We start from the raw sequence: 15674 nt of genomic DNA on the forward strand, positions 1-15674 counted from the left end.
CCGCCAGTCCTACCTTTCAGAAAGTGGTTGATTTTCTGTTTCTAGAGTTGCTGTTCTTCTTCTCTTTGCTCTCCCGTTGGATTTGTAGGTGTTTGCAATGTTTAGATACGCTATCGAGCTGATCTCCTGCTACCTGATGTAGTCTCAGGCTGCTACTTCTCCGCCATCTTTCCTTCTCATTTTTTGAAGCTATCTTCAGGATTATGAGAGCCTCTTATTTCTCAGGAGAAAAAGGCCTGACTGACTGTTGTAAAGGGCATCTGACTAGTCCAAATTCTCTGAGTGCACATTTCTAGGACTTGGTGTTTCAGAGATGACTCTCTGCAAACTATTTTAGGCTTCATCACATATAGGACCCTTCGTACAAGGAGCCTTGAAAACACTTCGCCCACAACACCAGCACAACAGGGAGTCTACTGCATCTGGGTGCTCAGGAAACAGAGGATGCCTTTATGTTTTAAGGACACATGAGTGGCTCCGAGAAGCCTGTGTAAATACAGCACACACTTGACCCTCTTCCTTTGGGCACGACACAACATGTCTTCTTACTGATTCCATAGGAATCAAGGCTCTCCCTTCAACTCTGTCAATGTAAAAGGAAATCTGGCCAAATGCAGCATGAGGTGCTCCCATGTCTGACTTGACTCCATGGGTCTCGGTCTCATGAATGTCCTGAGGTGGCACCTTCAGGTACAGAAAGACGCCCTCCACCCAACAGACCGCATGGAAAACCCTTTGGGAAAAAGCAACAATCTTCTGATGTTCACGTGGTCACTGAGCAGCTCTGCTAACAGAGAAGTACGGGGAGCCGCCGATGAGTAGCAGAGGGCTGGTGGCCAGTCCTGCAAGCTCAGCTGGGCCAAGGTGCTTTCATCTTCGCTCGATGGCTGGGCTGACATCAACATCTCACCTGGACATCTTCCAAGTAAGAAAAATCTCTCTTTGGAAAAGCAGCTTTGTGAAAAAGTTCTAAAGTATTAAGCTATACAACCACCGGGATCTTGGAGAGGGACATGGGGCGTCTCTGACTGAATGAGATGCTCTGGTCACTGGGGCACCCATAACAGCACCACCAGGGCAGGGTGTCTTCAGCTCAGTCCCAATCACTGGCCCACCACACTGGGCCATCATGTTTCACAGGTTTGAAATACTTTATAAAGCAAAAATAAAGCCAAAGAAAACCATTTTTCCAAATAGTTGCCTCTCTGCCCCAGGTGTACTTGATTTTAAATATAGGTATATATAATATTGCAATATAAATAATTACATTTGCATACACACACACAACATATGTGTCTATAAAATGTGGATAACTCCAGCCTGCTTTGTATCTGGAGCTTTTTACATTTCCGTATACTATAGTGTTTCCTAGGCGCTTGGCTTGTGACATACCCGGAAAATCTTGTTGCCAAACTTGCACACCTTGACGTCCTCTGGAGGCACTCGCAGGAGGCACTCTTCACAACACGTCTCCTCCCCTCTCAGGCAGCCCCCAGGGTGGGAGCACTTCTTCTTACATACCACAGTGGAGTCCTGGGGCCCGAGGGCAAACCAGAAATTAAAAATGCTTTCTCTCTCTACCAAACAACCCACCTGACCTTCCTTTTAACACCCCACAACTAACTGCTTTAAAACATATTCTGAAGATATCACAATGTAACTTGTTGCAATAAATCTTTCTTTCCTTTCAAAATGTTATTTGTTGATGAGATACTTGGACAAGAAGATGAAGAAGCTATGAGAAGTGTGATGTACCCTCGCTATGTTCCATGTATCTATAACTTAATGTTCAAGAAACTTCTGGTTCCACTCCAGCCAACGTGTGGCAAGTAAGTCTGGCTCACTAGGGGCCGATCAGTTTCCTTCTTGCTGGCCTTTTCCTCTTGCAAGTCCTTCATGAACATTGCTCTCTTGGGTCTCCTTCGGGGCTTCATGTCACCTTCAAGGGGTTTAGCATAAAGGCATGATATCTAATCAAAAAAGTAAACATTAGGAGCTAACGTTCCTCCTCAAGATGAAATTCCTTAGTGTGGTGTATGTTCACAGAAGAACTGAACGAGCAATTCCAAAACGGGCCTGGGCTCTAGGGCTCTTTAATAAAGTATGTAACCTTCACCAGGCCACTTACCCCCTGAGAGCGATGAGTTTATATCTGTAACTTTAAGGGGTATGGCTTGCTTTCTAAAGAAGTGGCAAGGCATGAACACAGTAGCCAAGTTAAATTGTGCCTACTGATTTATACAACAACACATTGAAGTAAAGTTCAGAGCTGTTTAAGAAAAGTAAACTTCTTCAGTTCCCCAGCCAACAAGCTGCAGTTTCACTGGAATAGGTTGCCAGCTGGAAAGAATGTAAGAACAAAACATTTCTGAGACTTGGTGGCAGGCAGGGTTGGAGGAAAGCAATGTCCCAAGTAGATGGGCAATTCCCTGACATTGTGGAGTTAGTGGGAGACCCATGACAGGGAAATGAAGACCAAGCCCTCTCCTACTAGTTAGCACTGAGAGAGAACTCACTTAAACAGGTTGTGTAAATCAACGTATGTAATTTCTGTAGCTTCTCTGTTAATCTTATGACTTTAAGAGGTACTCCTGGTATTTATCTACTATACTCCTACTGACTATCCATCTAAGATTAATATGACAATAAGATAATCCTTCCAGAAATGGCATTAGTTTTGTTTTATTACTAAGGTTCTACCACATCAGACAATGGATAGGATTCAGCGCTGGACAAGAACAGTTCATTTATTAGGTGTGTTTGCTTATGCAAATTCGTCTCCTTGAGACCAGAGTCCTCATCTTCAAAATGGAGGTGAGAGTACCTACCCCTCAGATGTACTGTGTAATTTAAATGAAATATGTAAAACACTCGGCACAGTTTCTGGCCCATAGAAATTATTATAAATCAATTCATAGATTGGAAAAGAAATCCACTGCCAAGCTGCATGTCTTGATTTCTAGCTTGAAAACAGTGCACTCCCTCGCTCTCTAGTAATACATACTTCATGGTAGCAGATTTCCCAACTTGCATTACACACACACACACACACACACACACACACACACACACACAGGACACCCATTAGATCATACGCCTGGCAGTAGTTTAAGCAAGGAGAATATGGAGATGGAGGGATGTGCTTCTGTCTACAAGGAGTTCACAGAGCAAAAGGAAAGAGAGAACCATAGGAACAAATAAATTACAATATAATGTAGCAAACAGAACTAGTAAAGGTATAGAGGTAACAGAAAAGAAGAGTAATTACCTATGTAAGTGAGTCAGGAAAGCCTCCCAAGAGGAGGTAACGTGTGAGATAGGCCGTTGTGTATGAAGAGGAGTTTGCTAATCAAATTGGAAGAAGATGAGGATACACTCCAGGTACATCAAATCTGAAGGCACAAAGACCTGATACCATACTGTGCTCAGAGAACTATTAACCAGTTTCCTGCACCTGCCGTGGCACTGGATGGAGATGCTGGGGAGGGAAGCTCTAAGCACATAGAAAATAACACTGATTCTCCAAAATGACTGTAGCCTGATTCTTCAAGCATCCAATTTCCCAAAGATGACTGTGAATGCATACTCTGACAAAAGACAACCTCTTGAGGAAACAATACTCATTATACTTTTTTAAGCACTGGGGCATATTGCCTAATATTCTCTTAAAGAATCCATGAGACCTAAAGCACTGAAAGCATTACGGGTTGTCAGTCCGCTTTCCTGCAATTAAGAGAACTGGGGATGTGGTGTTTCATCGAAGGTTCAGTGCCCTCAAGAGGAAGCTCTAACCTGTGAAACTCTTGGAGAGGAAGAAAAGCTTGGAGGATGGAGGCCAAAGCAAACAGAAGGAAAGGCTATAATGCTTAGCATAGGATAGTGCAAACCACGGATGAGAGGAAGGAGCCTGAGGAAGTATTCTCAGGCTTAGGAAATACTAGTGTTCAGTGCCAGGGAACAGACAGTTCAGCCCCTGTTGAGCCACCTTCCCTCCCCCGGAAGTAGTGCATGCTACTTAACAAAGCATCCCTCAAGTAATCAGGAACTTCTGAACTCTAATCCTAGCCACTGACTCATAGCTGACATTGAGCAAAGCTCCTCTCTTTCCCTCTCTAGCCCTTTAGCTATTAAAAACAAAACAACCACCATCACCACCAAAATGCGTTACTCTAAATTCATGTCACTCAGATGTTTGGGTTAACTCACTAATGAATGATCCTAGTATCTCCCATTAGAATGATTCTCTTCTTGGTTTTAAAAATAAATCACTGCATAAGCACAGTCAATGAATGTGTAATGTGCATCCCTTTAAAATTCTGGAGCTGTGGAATTCCTTCTTTACCAGTCATTAGACCTCTGTTGCCTTTGGAGGAAAAATAAGCAATGCCTCAAATAAGATATGGTATGATGAACAATGCCTAAATACTCTCTTCCCAAACTATCAGGTTTATCTTTGTGAAGAACTATAAATCCATGCCTTTCTTTCCTCCTGAATGTGATTAAAGTCATTTTTATTGTGAGGTGTGTCAGAGAATTATCTTGGATAGTTAGAGCCAGAGAACACTGCCACATTTATGTGTCTGATTTTAGAAGGTACCTCAGGATTGCCCCCTCAGATTTAGTTTTCACCTCCGGAAGCTAACTTGTAGGTCCTGGGAAGATAACAGTGAATCGTAATTTTGATCCTATGTTCGAACTTCCTTGTGACCTTGAGTATGAGTTCAATTAGTAAAATGGCATTGATAATGCCTCCTTCCAGTAAGTAACATATTATCATGTTTGGCTATAATGTTCACACTAAAACCTCAACTGTAACCATGGCTGGACCACAGCCCCTCAGAACCACCTTACCTGGCAGGTGCATGCAGTGCAGTTATCATAGAGAAATGAAGATCCGTTGTCATAAACATCACTGCGAAAGAGGCAGCTTCCAAAAGGGAGGTCAAACACTTTCCTCTGACCTGGAAGGAAGCAACAGCATGGTGTAAGCAAGACAGAAGCCAAGAAGTCCCACTTCGGCATCAAAAATTATATCAGATCTGTTAAACATTTTCACAAGACCAGGTAAATCTGGTACACAAAAACAGTCCTGGGTCAGATGTTCCCAGGGAATCCTCTGGAGTCATTAATATAGAGAGCTTTTGTTAGAGTTGGATTTCACACTGAATCTTGTTAAGTTCAATAAATCTTTATTACCAGCATCGTGAACCAAAATGATCAGGTCTAAGCTTACCTGCCCTCATGGAGCTCATGGTCTACTGGTGAGACAAACCCACAAAAAATGATTTCAAACAACAATATGGTAAGTTCTGGAAAGAAGCCAACATGGGAAACCGTGGGGACAGGAAGGACAGAGAAGACTTCCTGGTGGTGTAATGCCCAAACTGCATATTAAAGACCACGTGAAATTATCCAGAAAGAAGTATTGGCAGGGAAGAGGTAAAAGGAGTCAAGATACCCCAAGAAGAACTAGAATGAGCAAAAAGAACAAATGATATAACATCTCAGTTGGAGAAATGACAAGTCCATTGGTATAAGGGATGGCACTAACTCAAAATGTGCATTAAGGCAAAATCTAACCCACACACCATGTGCCCAGGCTTTCGTAGGCATCACAGCTCTGTAGAATTAGCTTGGTTTACCTTGATGTGAAGATCTGATTGGTAACCAAAAGGGCCATAAAACCAAACCCAAATAAAGACTACAATCCAATTTCCTCCTTTCTTTCAGTACCTCCTTTCTTTCAGTACAGCCTGGAGGATATAAAAACATCCCTGACATGTTACTTGAATCAAAGACTGAGTTAAGAAGTCAAAAATTTAAAAAAAAAAAAAGTCAAAGATTCTTAGTAATTTGTTAGATTTGCGTCTATATTCTTTCTTCTTATTAAAAGATTAAAAGCAATCTCTATTTATCAGCAAGTCCAGTGAAATGCTGAAAATACCTTAGGCACATACTAAATGCTACTCTCAGAATTAGATAGCAGTCAAGAAAAATCCTATCTACCTGCTTCCTGCCTCAAGGCTAGGATACAGTATACATACAGAATTAAATCATTAGTTTACTTCTTACTACCAGAAATAAACTTGCCTCAAAAGACAGCAATAAGTTATAATCTGGGTCCCATATATGTGGGTTACCTTGAGTATTTCTCCAGGCCTCACTTGGTCACTTGTAAAATGACACCAATAATGCCTCCTTACAATAATACAGGACCCTCTCTACCATACAATTCTGATACTAGAGTATATAAACAAAAACCCTTTCTCATGGTTAGATAAAATTTAGCTAAAGGACTATATTTTTACACTTAGCAAGTGTTAATAACCCAACTAAGATGGGTATTCTTATGTGTACACCCAAGGCCTGAGTTTCTTGAACCTTGTGAGAACTTACAGACTAAATTAGAGGATTACCTGCAAAATACGAAATTCAGCCTTTCTCTAGGCCCTGAAGCATCAGGAATCTGTTTGCCGGCCACCCACCCCATTAAAATCACCTCTGTTGCATAACACCTTGGTTTTAGGATATTCTAGTATAAGCAACATCTCTAGGCATATCTTTTTTCTCTTTTGTATTTACTATAAAAATGAAGGTGATGCATTTTTCACTGTTGTAAACACTGTCCTCTGTATTAATCTATCAGAGATATTTTTCTATCCTTCAAGAGTTAAAACTAGTGCTGTTTCAATTCTGCAATTTTTATAAATGTGATAACCTGGTTTGCCTTTTTCCTATCTTTTCTTCTTTTGAAGATTTTATTTATTTATATGACAGACAGAGATCACAAGCAGGCAGAGAGGCAGGCAGAGAGAGAAATCAGGGTCCCCGCTGAGCAGAGAACCCAACGTGGGGCCCAATCCCAGGACCCTGAGATCATGACTGGAGCCAAAGGCAGAGGCTTAACCCCCTGAGCCACCCAGGCGCCTCATCCTTTTTCCTATCTTTTATGTACATGTGCTTCATGTATTTTAAAAGAGGCAGGATCTAAATATATAAATATAGTCAAGCTTCTTTCTCTACCAATCAAAAGACATCTTCTTCATGGCTGAGTTCCAAATGACCTCCTCAAAGGCCCTTTAACCTCAGAATGAGCAGCCCCTTCCCATGTTTCCACAGCTTGTTGCTTTTACTACATTTATAGTACTCAGTACTGTGGCATGGCTGAAAGAATGAATGGTGAACAAATGGATGGATGGATGGATTGGCGAACTGATGCATCAGTAGATCACTGAACAAAAAGAACCTTTAACAAGTTTATCCCCCTGAACAAATGTGAACAATTACCTAGATTATCACCCAATAAAAATATAATTTTTACCTAAAAACACTGATATGAAGCTGTAATCGCAGAGCCTAGCATCCATTAAGTACCCCCATAAGTGGCAGGTGATGGGTATTATCATTATTAGCAGTAGTGTAATTCCATTATGATCCTACGCTGTGTCACTCTGAGAGGCATTGAGTGCTCAGTGTACACAAACCTCTGATGGGTCTCTTCCTTGAAAATGAGAAAGAGAGGAAGAGAACGTTGCAGTGCAAAAGGCAAGAGGGGTATGTGTTATAAATGAATCCTGGTCAAAGGAATATTTAACAGCAAAGTGGTGTCCAACCAGCCAAAATCTAATTAGTCTAAGTTTCAGGATCTAGAAAGTGTCCTAATGTTTCCTTTTCTTTTTTTCTGTCTTTTATTGTTTGGGTATGTTTCTTTTTACACCCAAGGAACACAAAATCTTACCATAATCTCAAAGTCATCATAGCCCAAAATAATAACAAACATTCAAAAGAGTGGTTCAGAGACTCCATATACAGCCTAATTTAAGCCATTTCTGCATTATTCCACTGGGATTTAGGTCAGTCAAAAAAGGTCTCATTTGGGAGAACTATGATTTTTCAAGTTTCCTAAGATTTGCCGTTCCTTTTGTAGTCTGTCTTATGACCACAAGTGGACAAAAAAATCTGCATTCAATACAACAGCCATTGCTCATGTGAGAAGTTTCTGAGCTGACTCGGCACATCCATGGTACAGGCTTCAAAGCATTAATCAAACCTACTTATCTTCATTGTCAGATCCCAAATGCTACCTCCTCTGTGATGACTTTCCTGCTTAGATGGAACGCTGTGTCCACCATGACTAAAGGCATGATGATTTCAACCAGAGTGAACTAGCTAACTCTATGCCAGGGGTACAAGCACACACTGGCAACCCAAGAAGCACATATCTCAGTGGAAATGTCTTTAATCAGGCATGTCTAAACAATTCTCCTTTGTTCTTTTAATCATTTCATAGTTACTTAAAAAGGATTATGTGCGTGCATGCATGTGTGTGTGCATGTGTGTGTGTTTGTGCGTGCGTGCGTGCATATACATGCAGCGGGAAGGTACACATTATTAGATGAAGAGTTGGCAGAAGAATCCCTCGAAGAAGAGAAAACGGCCTTCATTTAACAAGATATCTCTATTTGACAACTTAGTTGCAGAAAAACAGACTTAGGCTATGGCTGTGATAAGCTGGGAATGAAAAACATCCATCAACAGGATGTTCCGGAATTGAGAAAATCAAACTATGACAGAAAGAAGGGAGAAATCAAAAAAAGGTGTGGACAATAACTGAAAAGGAGACTAAAGTCCAAATAAAAGACAAACAGTGGCACTCTCCTAAAGGCAAAATAGTTAAGACCTTTTAAGCATAAAGGGAGCTTAAGGTTCCATTTCATGTTGTTCGCTGTCCTCTTTAGAGTAATCACCCTCCTCATTGTCCGCAAGCCTTCAATAAAATCTCCTATAAGAGCCTTGATTCAATAGCACCACAGAATGTGAAAAGACTGGAGAGCTCAAAATGATGTGGAATGTGGAAGCACAAAATGATGTTCAAGGAGGAGGAGGATAACGAGGAGAAGAAGAAAAAGAAGGAGGAGGAGGAGGAGGGAGGAAGGGAAAGGGAAAGAAGAAGAACAACAACAAGAACAAAAAGAAGAAGAACAAGAAGAAGCAGCAGCAGCAGAGGTAGAGGAGGAGAAGGAAGAAAATAAAGAGACAAACAGCAGGAACAGAGACACAAGCCAGTAGTACCCAGGAAATGTGTTGGCCTCCTCAAGGATCCCTGGAGATGTGAGTGGGGTTGCTGGGGGATTCCAGTGGGAGATGTTCTATTGGATTCATACGCTGAGTCAAGCCACGTATATTTGAATCTTAGTCTGACCTTGACTAACTCAAAAGCTTGAAGATCACATGTAAGAAGCTGACGTACAGATTATAAACAAGCGCCAAAGGATCTCTTGCCCTAGAGACTCTCCATCGCAGGCTGTCTCTTTTCACTTAGCAATGTGTGTGCCACTCTCCACATCACCAGGGAGGCTGAGCAGCAGCAGGTTAAAGCACAGGCTTAGGAATCACAGGGACTCATGCTCAGGTACCAACTCCATAACTCCCTAGTTGTGCCACCTTCTAGATTCTACTAGAGGTAGAATCTCCCGCAATTATACTAATCATAGCACCTATATTACACATAAGAATGATATATTAATATATATTTAACACCTATACAGCACAGTTTCCTGAGAAAATTTAATTAGAAAAAGCATATAAAGTGTTTTGCATGGGGCCTAGGACATAGTAAATGTTCAAAAAGAAATAGCTAATCTTCCCTTTTTGTTGGCGATTTTTCATTAGTTCTTCCCAAACCTCTTGCTTTTGGTGTTATCCTCCTCCGTGTTTTTGCCTCTAAAAGTAATACTGGTCTATATTCCTCTATGTGTTAACTTCATATGCCTTTAAAATACTCGTCATTTCTACTGATCCTCACATGTCCAGTGAAAGATAGTTTCTTCAATACTGCTCTCTCCGTCAAGAACTATTACCTCAGGTTGTCTGGTAAACCAGGTTTACGGCTACAGGGGAAGACAAGAGAGAAAAAAAACCCTTGTAGATGGGCTGCTTGGGTGGCTCAGTCAGTTAAGCATCTGTCTTCAGCTCTAGTCATGATCTCAGGGTCCTGGGATCGAGCCCCGCATTGGGCTCCCTGCTTCTCCCTTTCCCTCTGCCTACTGGTCCTCCTACTTGTGTTCTCTCTGTGTCAAATAAATAAAATCTTAAAAAAAAAAAAAAAGAAGAAGAAATGAAAGAAAGAAAGAGCCCTGTAGACACCTCAGAAAAGAGATAAACTCCTATAATCAGAGGAAGCAAGTATTCCTAATAAGTCATGAAGCAGGACAACCTGAGACCCCCAAAAACAATGTGAATGAAGACTCTCAGCAGAAACTCCCAAGTATGAATTACATTGTTCTTTGACCTGAAAACAGTCACTCACCCAAACATTTGGGGCAGCACTGTCCTGGGGGAGTGTGGCTAAGGTGCTGAGGACAGGAGAGAATGGGACATACTTCTCTCACGCACTGTGTCCTGCCTCCCTGAAGAAAAGAGAGAGAGAGAGAAAAAAAAAAGCACATTTAGAAAAGTAAGTGCATATATATCATATAATCAAGATGTCTGGAACAAACCTAAAGCCTTCCCTGGTATTAGGTCCCTGAGGTGACTGCTCACATCTGTGTAATTTCTCCCAACTCTCCATTTATTCTCCCTGTAAGCCACACGAACTACACCCTCCAAAAGATTGCCCCTGAAAAGTCTATTACAGCATCACCTCTCCCCACCCAATATCACCTTTATCTTTTTCCTTTTTAGGACTAGCCAACCATCTCAGTTTGCCTGAGATTGGAGGCATTCAGTACTAAAATGGGGAAGTCTTGGTCAAACCAGGACAAGGTGGCCTCCCTTTCCAACCCCAAGCAAGCAAAGGAGTCCTCTGGATTCTACAGAGACTTTTCCTCCTCTTTCAGACCCCCATCTTTCTGTAGGTTCTGCAGACATCTTCCTCTAAGAATACTTCCCTTCCTGCCACTGCTTAAAGGTGTTGCTAGCATGACTCAAAGAGCCTCGGATTTAAGGAAGCAGCCAGGCTGCTAAAAACGGATATGCTGAAAGCCAATATTCGGGAGAACCATTTCACTGAACTCACTCAGCTAACCAAACCTGTTTCTATCATAAGCAGAAGGCAAATGATGACTGGTATTGGAATGAATGACAAAGGCTCAACTGCCCACGGGAGAAGTTCTAGAGCCTTTGAATTTTTCCCTGCCCCTCGCTCTCTGCCCTTTCTTCCTCTCTGACACCCTTTCCTTCCTTCTTCACCTCAGCATGCCCCCGCCTCCTCTGGCCGTCAGCAGTCAGCATCTCTCCCCTCTGTACAACTCGAAGATGCGGCATGCCCCCTCCCCCTCCTTGATGCCTCACCAGAGGCGTCTGTTTTTCCAGCCTCAGCAACTTGTAATTGTATCTTCAGAAAGCTAGGGAAGGGGAAAAAAAAAAAAGTACTTTCCAGTCGATTTACATCCAACACCTTTGTAAGGCTCATGTGAAAACTGCCCGGTGCAAAATGAATTGCTACCAAATTTATGAATAATTAATTTTAAGAAAAATCAGTAGATTTGGTAAACAGATCACTAGGCAAATGGAATTTCAGTAGATTGGCTTCTCTGGGATTTGAACTAGAAAGCAAACTAGTAGACCCTCAGGGACCTGCTGTCTGAAACCAGTAATTTATATCCCAAGAGGCCTCAGGAAATGAGGAACTCACGCCTCAGAGAAGGGAAAGATTCCCCGCAGCCTTTCCTCACACCTTCTCCAACACTTTCTGCAATAACACCAGACGTTAGCTGTCTGGGTCATATTCATGCCCATCCCCATGCACGGCCACCATCCATTGTTCCTGCTCTCCCTTCCTCTTCTTGCCAGTTTTGTTATTACTGTTCATTTTTTGGTATGAGTGGATGAAAAGGGTAGGGCACGTTATGTCTTTTTAAATATTTATTATTTTTAAGCCACTTTCACGTTGAATTCGTCCCCAAACCAATAGAGAACATGCAAAAAATACCACAAAAAGCGCTTCTGTTGTTTTTACATTATTTCCAGATCAGCAAGAATCACTAAAAATCTCCTAAGAATCCCTGGTTGTTCTCTATACCGTTCCTCACTCCACTCTGCACAAGCCTAAACTCAGGCCTTTCACCGGACTTCAGAGGCACATAACCTCAGTCTAGGTCAGACTCTGAGGTCTATGGACACCACAAAAGCTCAGTCTAGAGGGAGGACGGAATGCTTCCTTTAACTTTTAATTTCAAAAAAAGATTCATCTGCGAGCCACCTCCTAAAATCCTGAAGCCTCAGGCCATCTGAGGCTGCCCGTGTGCTGGCTTCTCGTAGGTGCAGAGAGAACATAGTCTTTTCATCAATAGTCTCTGTTCTTGTTGGAGCAGCATCTATTTTTCAAGCATATTTTAAAATTAAAATTTTTAAAAAGATCACATAATTGCATAGGAGTTAACTTGTCCAATGCTTCAGAAAGCTGCCAAGAGATTATGTGGGCGCTGGTCATTTTCCTTACACTAAGGTCAAAGAGCAGATTTTGCATATATAAAACAACTGCAGTTTGTCCTTCCCAAGAGCCCACTAAAGTAACTTGAACTCCAATCTGGGTTGCTGGTTTAGTCAAGTTTTATTTTGTTTGGGTTGCAGTGCCGTGGCACAGCCCCAGTCCTGAGGCTGCATTCCAATTAATACCTCCAAAGAAGGTGCCAGCCCTTTTCGGCTCACAACCTGCTTCTATGATTTCAACTCAGCAGGGAATCTGGTTAAACTATGAGATGTGGCTGTACCGTAAACCAGGGAAGTTAAAATAGCAGAAGCGCACGTTTCTGTTCCTAAAAATGTACTAATTCCTATTGCAACTACACTAACTCGGGCTCTTGCGGATTATCCCAATTTCGCTAACCGGCTTCCCTGTCTCAGCGATCTTGCACTAACCCATCCTGGAAAGTTCAATATGTCCAGGATTCCCTTCTCTTTCTAACACCCATCTGTCATTTCAATACTGCATCAAATATGCATTTAAGGCCTACATATGCTGAGGAGGCAGTGGTGAATGTAACACACAAAATTCACTCGCCTTCTGGAGCCTATGTCACCATGGAGCGTGTCCCCATGCCGAAGTGGAGGATGATTTACCACTGCATTTGGGACAAAATTCAGGCTCAATGTCCACTAAAGAAGCAATTATGTGCTCAGTAAAATTGGTTTCTTCTCCTGACATAGAGCAATACTACATTTCTCAGACTCCCTCGTGGTTAGGCCTTATGAATAGGTTTTGACAAAGAGGCGGTGGATGGAAATAAAAAACATGCTTCTAGGCTTGACCCATAAAAATCTCTCATCTCAGTGCTCCACGTTCTCCCTTTCTGTCTCTACTAGAGGAATAGAGGGGATATCATACAAGATGGGAAAGGCCTGCTTCCACTTCCGTGTCACCATGTGGAAGTCTATCCACTAAACACTTGCAATGAACTATTATACAAGCAAGAAATAAATTTCACTGCATTAAAATACTCAGATGCATTAGATCTTTATTACCACAGTTAGTCTATGTTGTCAAGATAAACCATAATCTTCTCTCCCATCTCCTTTTCTCACAATACCAACCTGGAGAGAGGGGTCCAGTGTATCTTCTTTGTTATCCCTAGGCACATCTGTGGCCTGCCATCTTTATATGTACCTCTTTCCCTCCCTCCCTGTCCTTGACCGCTATAAACATCCTGCTTTGTTCAAGGTCTATTTTGAGACTTGTCTCACCTGTGAAGGCCTCTAGACACCTTCCTTTCCAATCTTCCTGTATCTTTTTCTTTCTCTTATGTATTCCTGTATTTTTGACACACACATGGAAGTTTAACCCTGCAGGATGATACTGAATTTGCCTCCAAACCAGACTTTAGTGATAGCAGGGACCAGTGCTCTCAGCCTAATATCCTTCAGGAGAGTGACAGACTCGAGGGAACATCTCAGTAAAAATTTCTCTAATGAAAGGAAGAGTCACCACACAGAAAGAGCCCTAGAATCTCAATGAATTTCTCAAATTTTGAACTTTGAACTACAGGATCCTGATGAGACAGTAGAGTTTCAGGGCTGTCTGCCTCTGCTTACCTTGTATCTCCTTGGGTTTTATACATGTTAGGTACTACCTAAATATTTCTTGGTGCTGATACATCAAAAAGCAAGTCTTAACTTCACTTCATACGCTGGCAGGATTCTTAGGACCCCCTGCCCCCCGCCCCGTGTTCTGTTAAACATTTGAAAATGACTACATGGTTAAAATACCCAAGGATTAATGACTATGTTCTCAGGTGGTCAACAAGGAGAGGAATGCTAGGACTGGTGAGTTACGATTTCCACCATTTTTCCTTAGTTTGTTCTTTAGAGGTGATTGTTTTTTCTAACTGCAGATCCAAGTGCTTCTCTGACAGTAGCTGTTTTTCAAAGAAAGACATGAAACTTGTCCCAAGTCTATTGGCTGCCCTCTTACTTTTGTTTTAGCTGATTCAGTCAAGAACACAATCGGTTTGTGTCAAAGTTTACTCTAGAGCCACAGTCTTACAGCATAATAAAAATCTATCTTCCTGAATGTAGTAATGAGTGCAAGATGATAAAAACCAGAGCCATGTGCATACAGGCTTCTTCCCGCACCACTGACGACCACTGAGAACTGAGGGCTGGAAACCATACCATAACATGTGACATAGCACTCATTCCCTGACCAGGATGCAGAGCTGGTTCCCCAACAGGAGGTGGGGAGCTGAAGAGTACATTTCTAACCATTTAGAACCAATCAGCTACACTCAGCCACATTCTATAGGGATCCGCCCCCCCCCCCCACCCCCCGGCCAGTGTTCAATTGTTTGAAGGGAATGGAATTCTCCACTGATTCTAGATGAAGGTGAGAATAGGGGACAGAAAACTTGGCAGGGCTAGAGTAGGGGAGAAATATATCTTGAGTGGAAAGAGTTTATATGTGCACCATAATTCTTATATTAACAGCCAGTGATGCAAAGCTGACTTGTGAATAGAGTAACCACTCTGAACTGCAAATTGGTCAAAAAGGTCACAAGAGAAAAAGGATGTTCTCAGCCATGCCTCTCTTCGATCTGCAAATTTATTTTGCTAAAGTTTCAGAGCATGACAATTACTTCCCGGGCAAAGGTCTTGGTACTTGGTCTCCCTTGATCTTGGCCAGTGCAGAATAGAAAATCAAAGCAAAGATGGCCAGTGGGTGAGTTGTCTGATGGAGGGAGCAGGAGTAGAGTGGACAAAAGGAGAGAGGACACCCCAAATTGTACTGGGTGATGAGCCTACTTAGAGAGAAAGCTATTTATAGATATGCATACACACATGGACTTGTGTATACCCATGTACACACACACGATATTGACATATATATCTAACACCACGGTGGTATAATAATATACTGGTATGTTTGTGAGAGTTACCCAGTAGACCAGGGTCTTTCAAATTTGGCATTAATAATGCTTTGATTCAGAGAAGTCTCTGTTTTAGGGGGCCATCCTGTACATTGTAAAATATTTAACAGCATTCCTGGCCTCTATCCACTAGATGCCAGTAGCACACTTTGTCCCTTATTATAACAAACGGAAATGTCTCTAGATACTGCCTACTGTCCCTAGAGGAAAAAATCACTCCCAGTTAAAGACCACTGTACTAAGTCAGTATTTTCTCATGCTACAGCCTAGGAACTTGCATTTTCAATAATTTTCCCAGATGACGCGGATGCT

General features: G+C 42.0%; 1 protein-coding gene across 4 annotated transcripts in view; it reads right to left on the minus strand.

Annotated features, from left to right (window-relative positions):
• BMPER (BMP binding endothelial regulator) overlaps positions 1–15674 on the minus strand; it is a 253349-nt gene that overhangs the window by 111235 nt on the left and 126440 nt on the right. For all 4 annotated transcript variants that reach the window (XM_046021646.1, XM_046021645.1, XM_046021648.1 and 1 more), the window contains exons 7-9: positions 10310–10409; positions 4852–4961; positions 1393–1533 (exon numbers count right to left, since the gene is read on the minus strand). In XM_046021646.1, coding sequence (XP_045877602.1) covers positions 1393–1533; positions 4852–4961; positions 10310–10409 — 351 coding nt within the window. The remainder of the gene's footprint in view (positions 1–1392; positions 1534–4851; positions 4962–10309; positions 10410–15674) is intronic.

This window comes from Meles meles, chromosome 10 (genome assembly GCF_922984935.1).
Source record: "Meles meles chromosome 10, mMelMel3.1 paternal haplotype, whole genome shotgun sequence".
Taxonomy (NCBI): Eukaryota; Metazoa; Chordata; class Mammalia; order Carnivora; family Mustelidae; genus Meles; species Meles meles.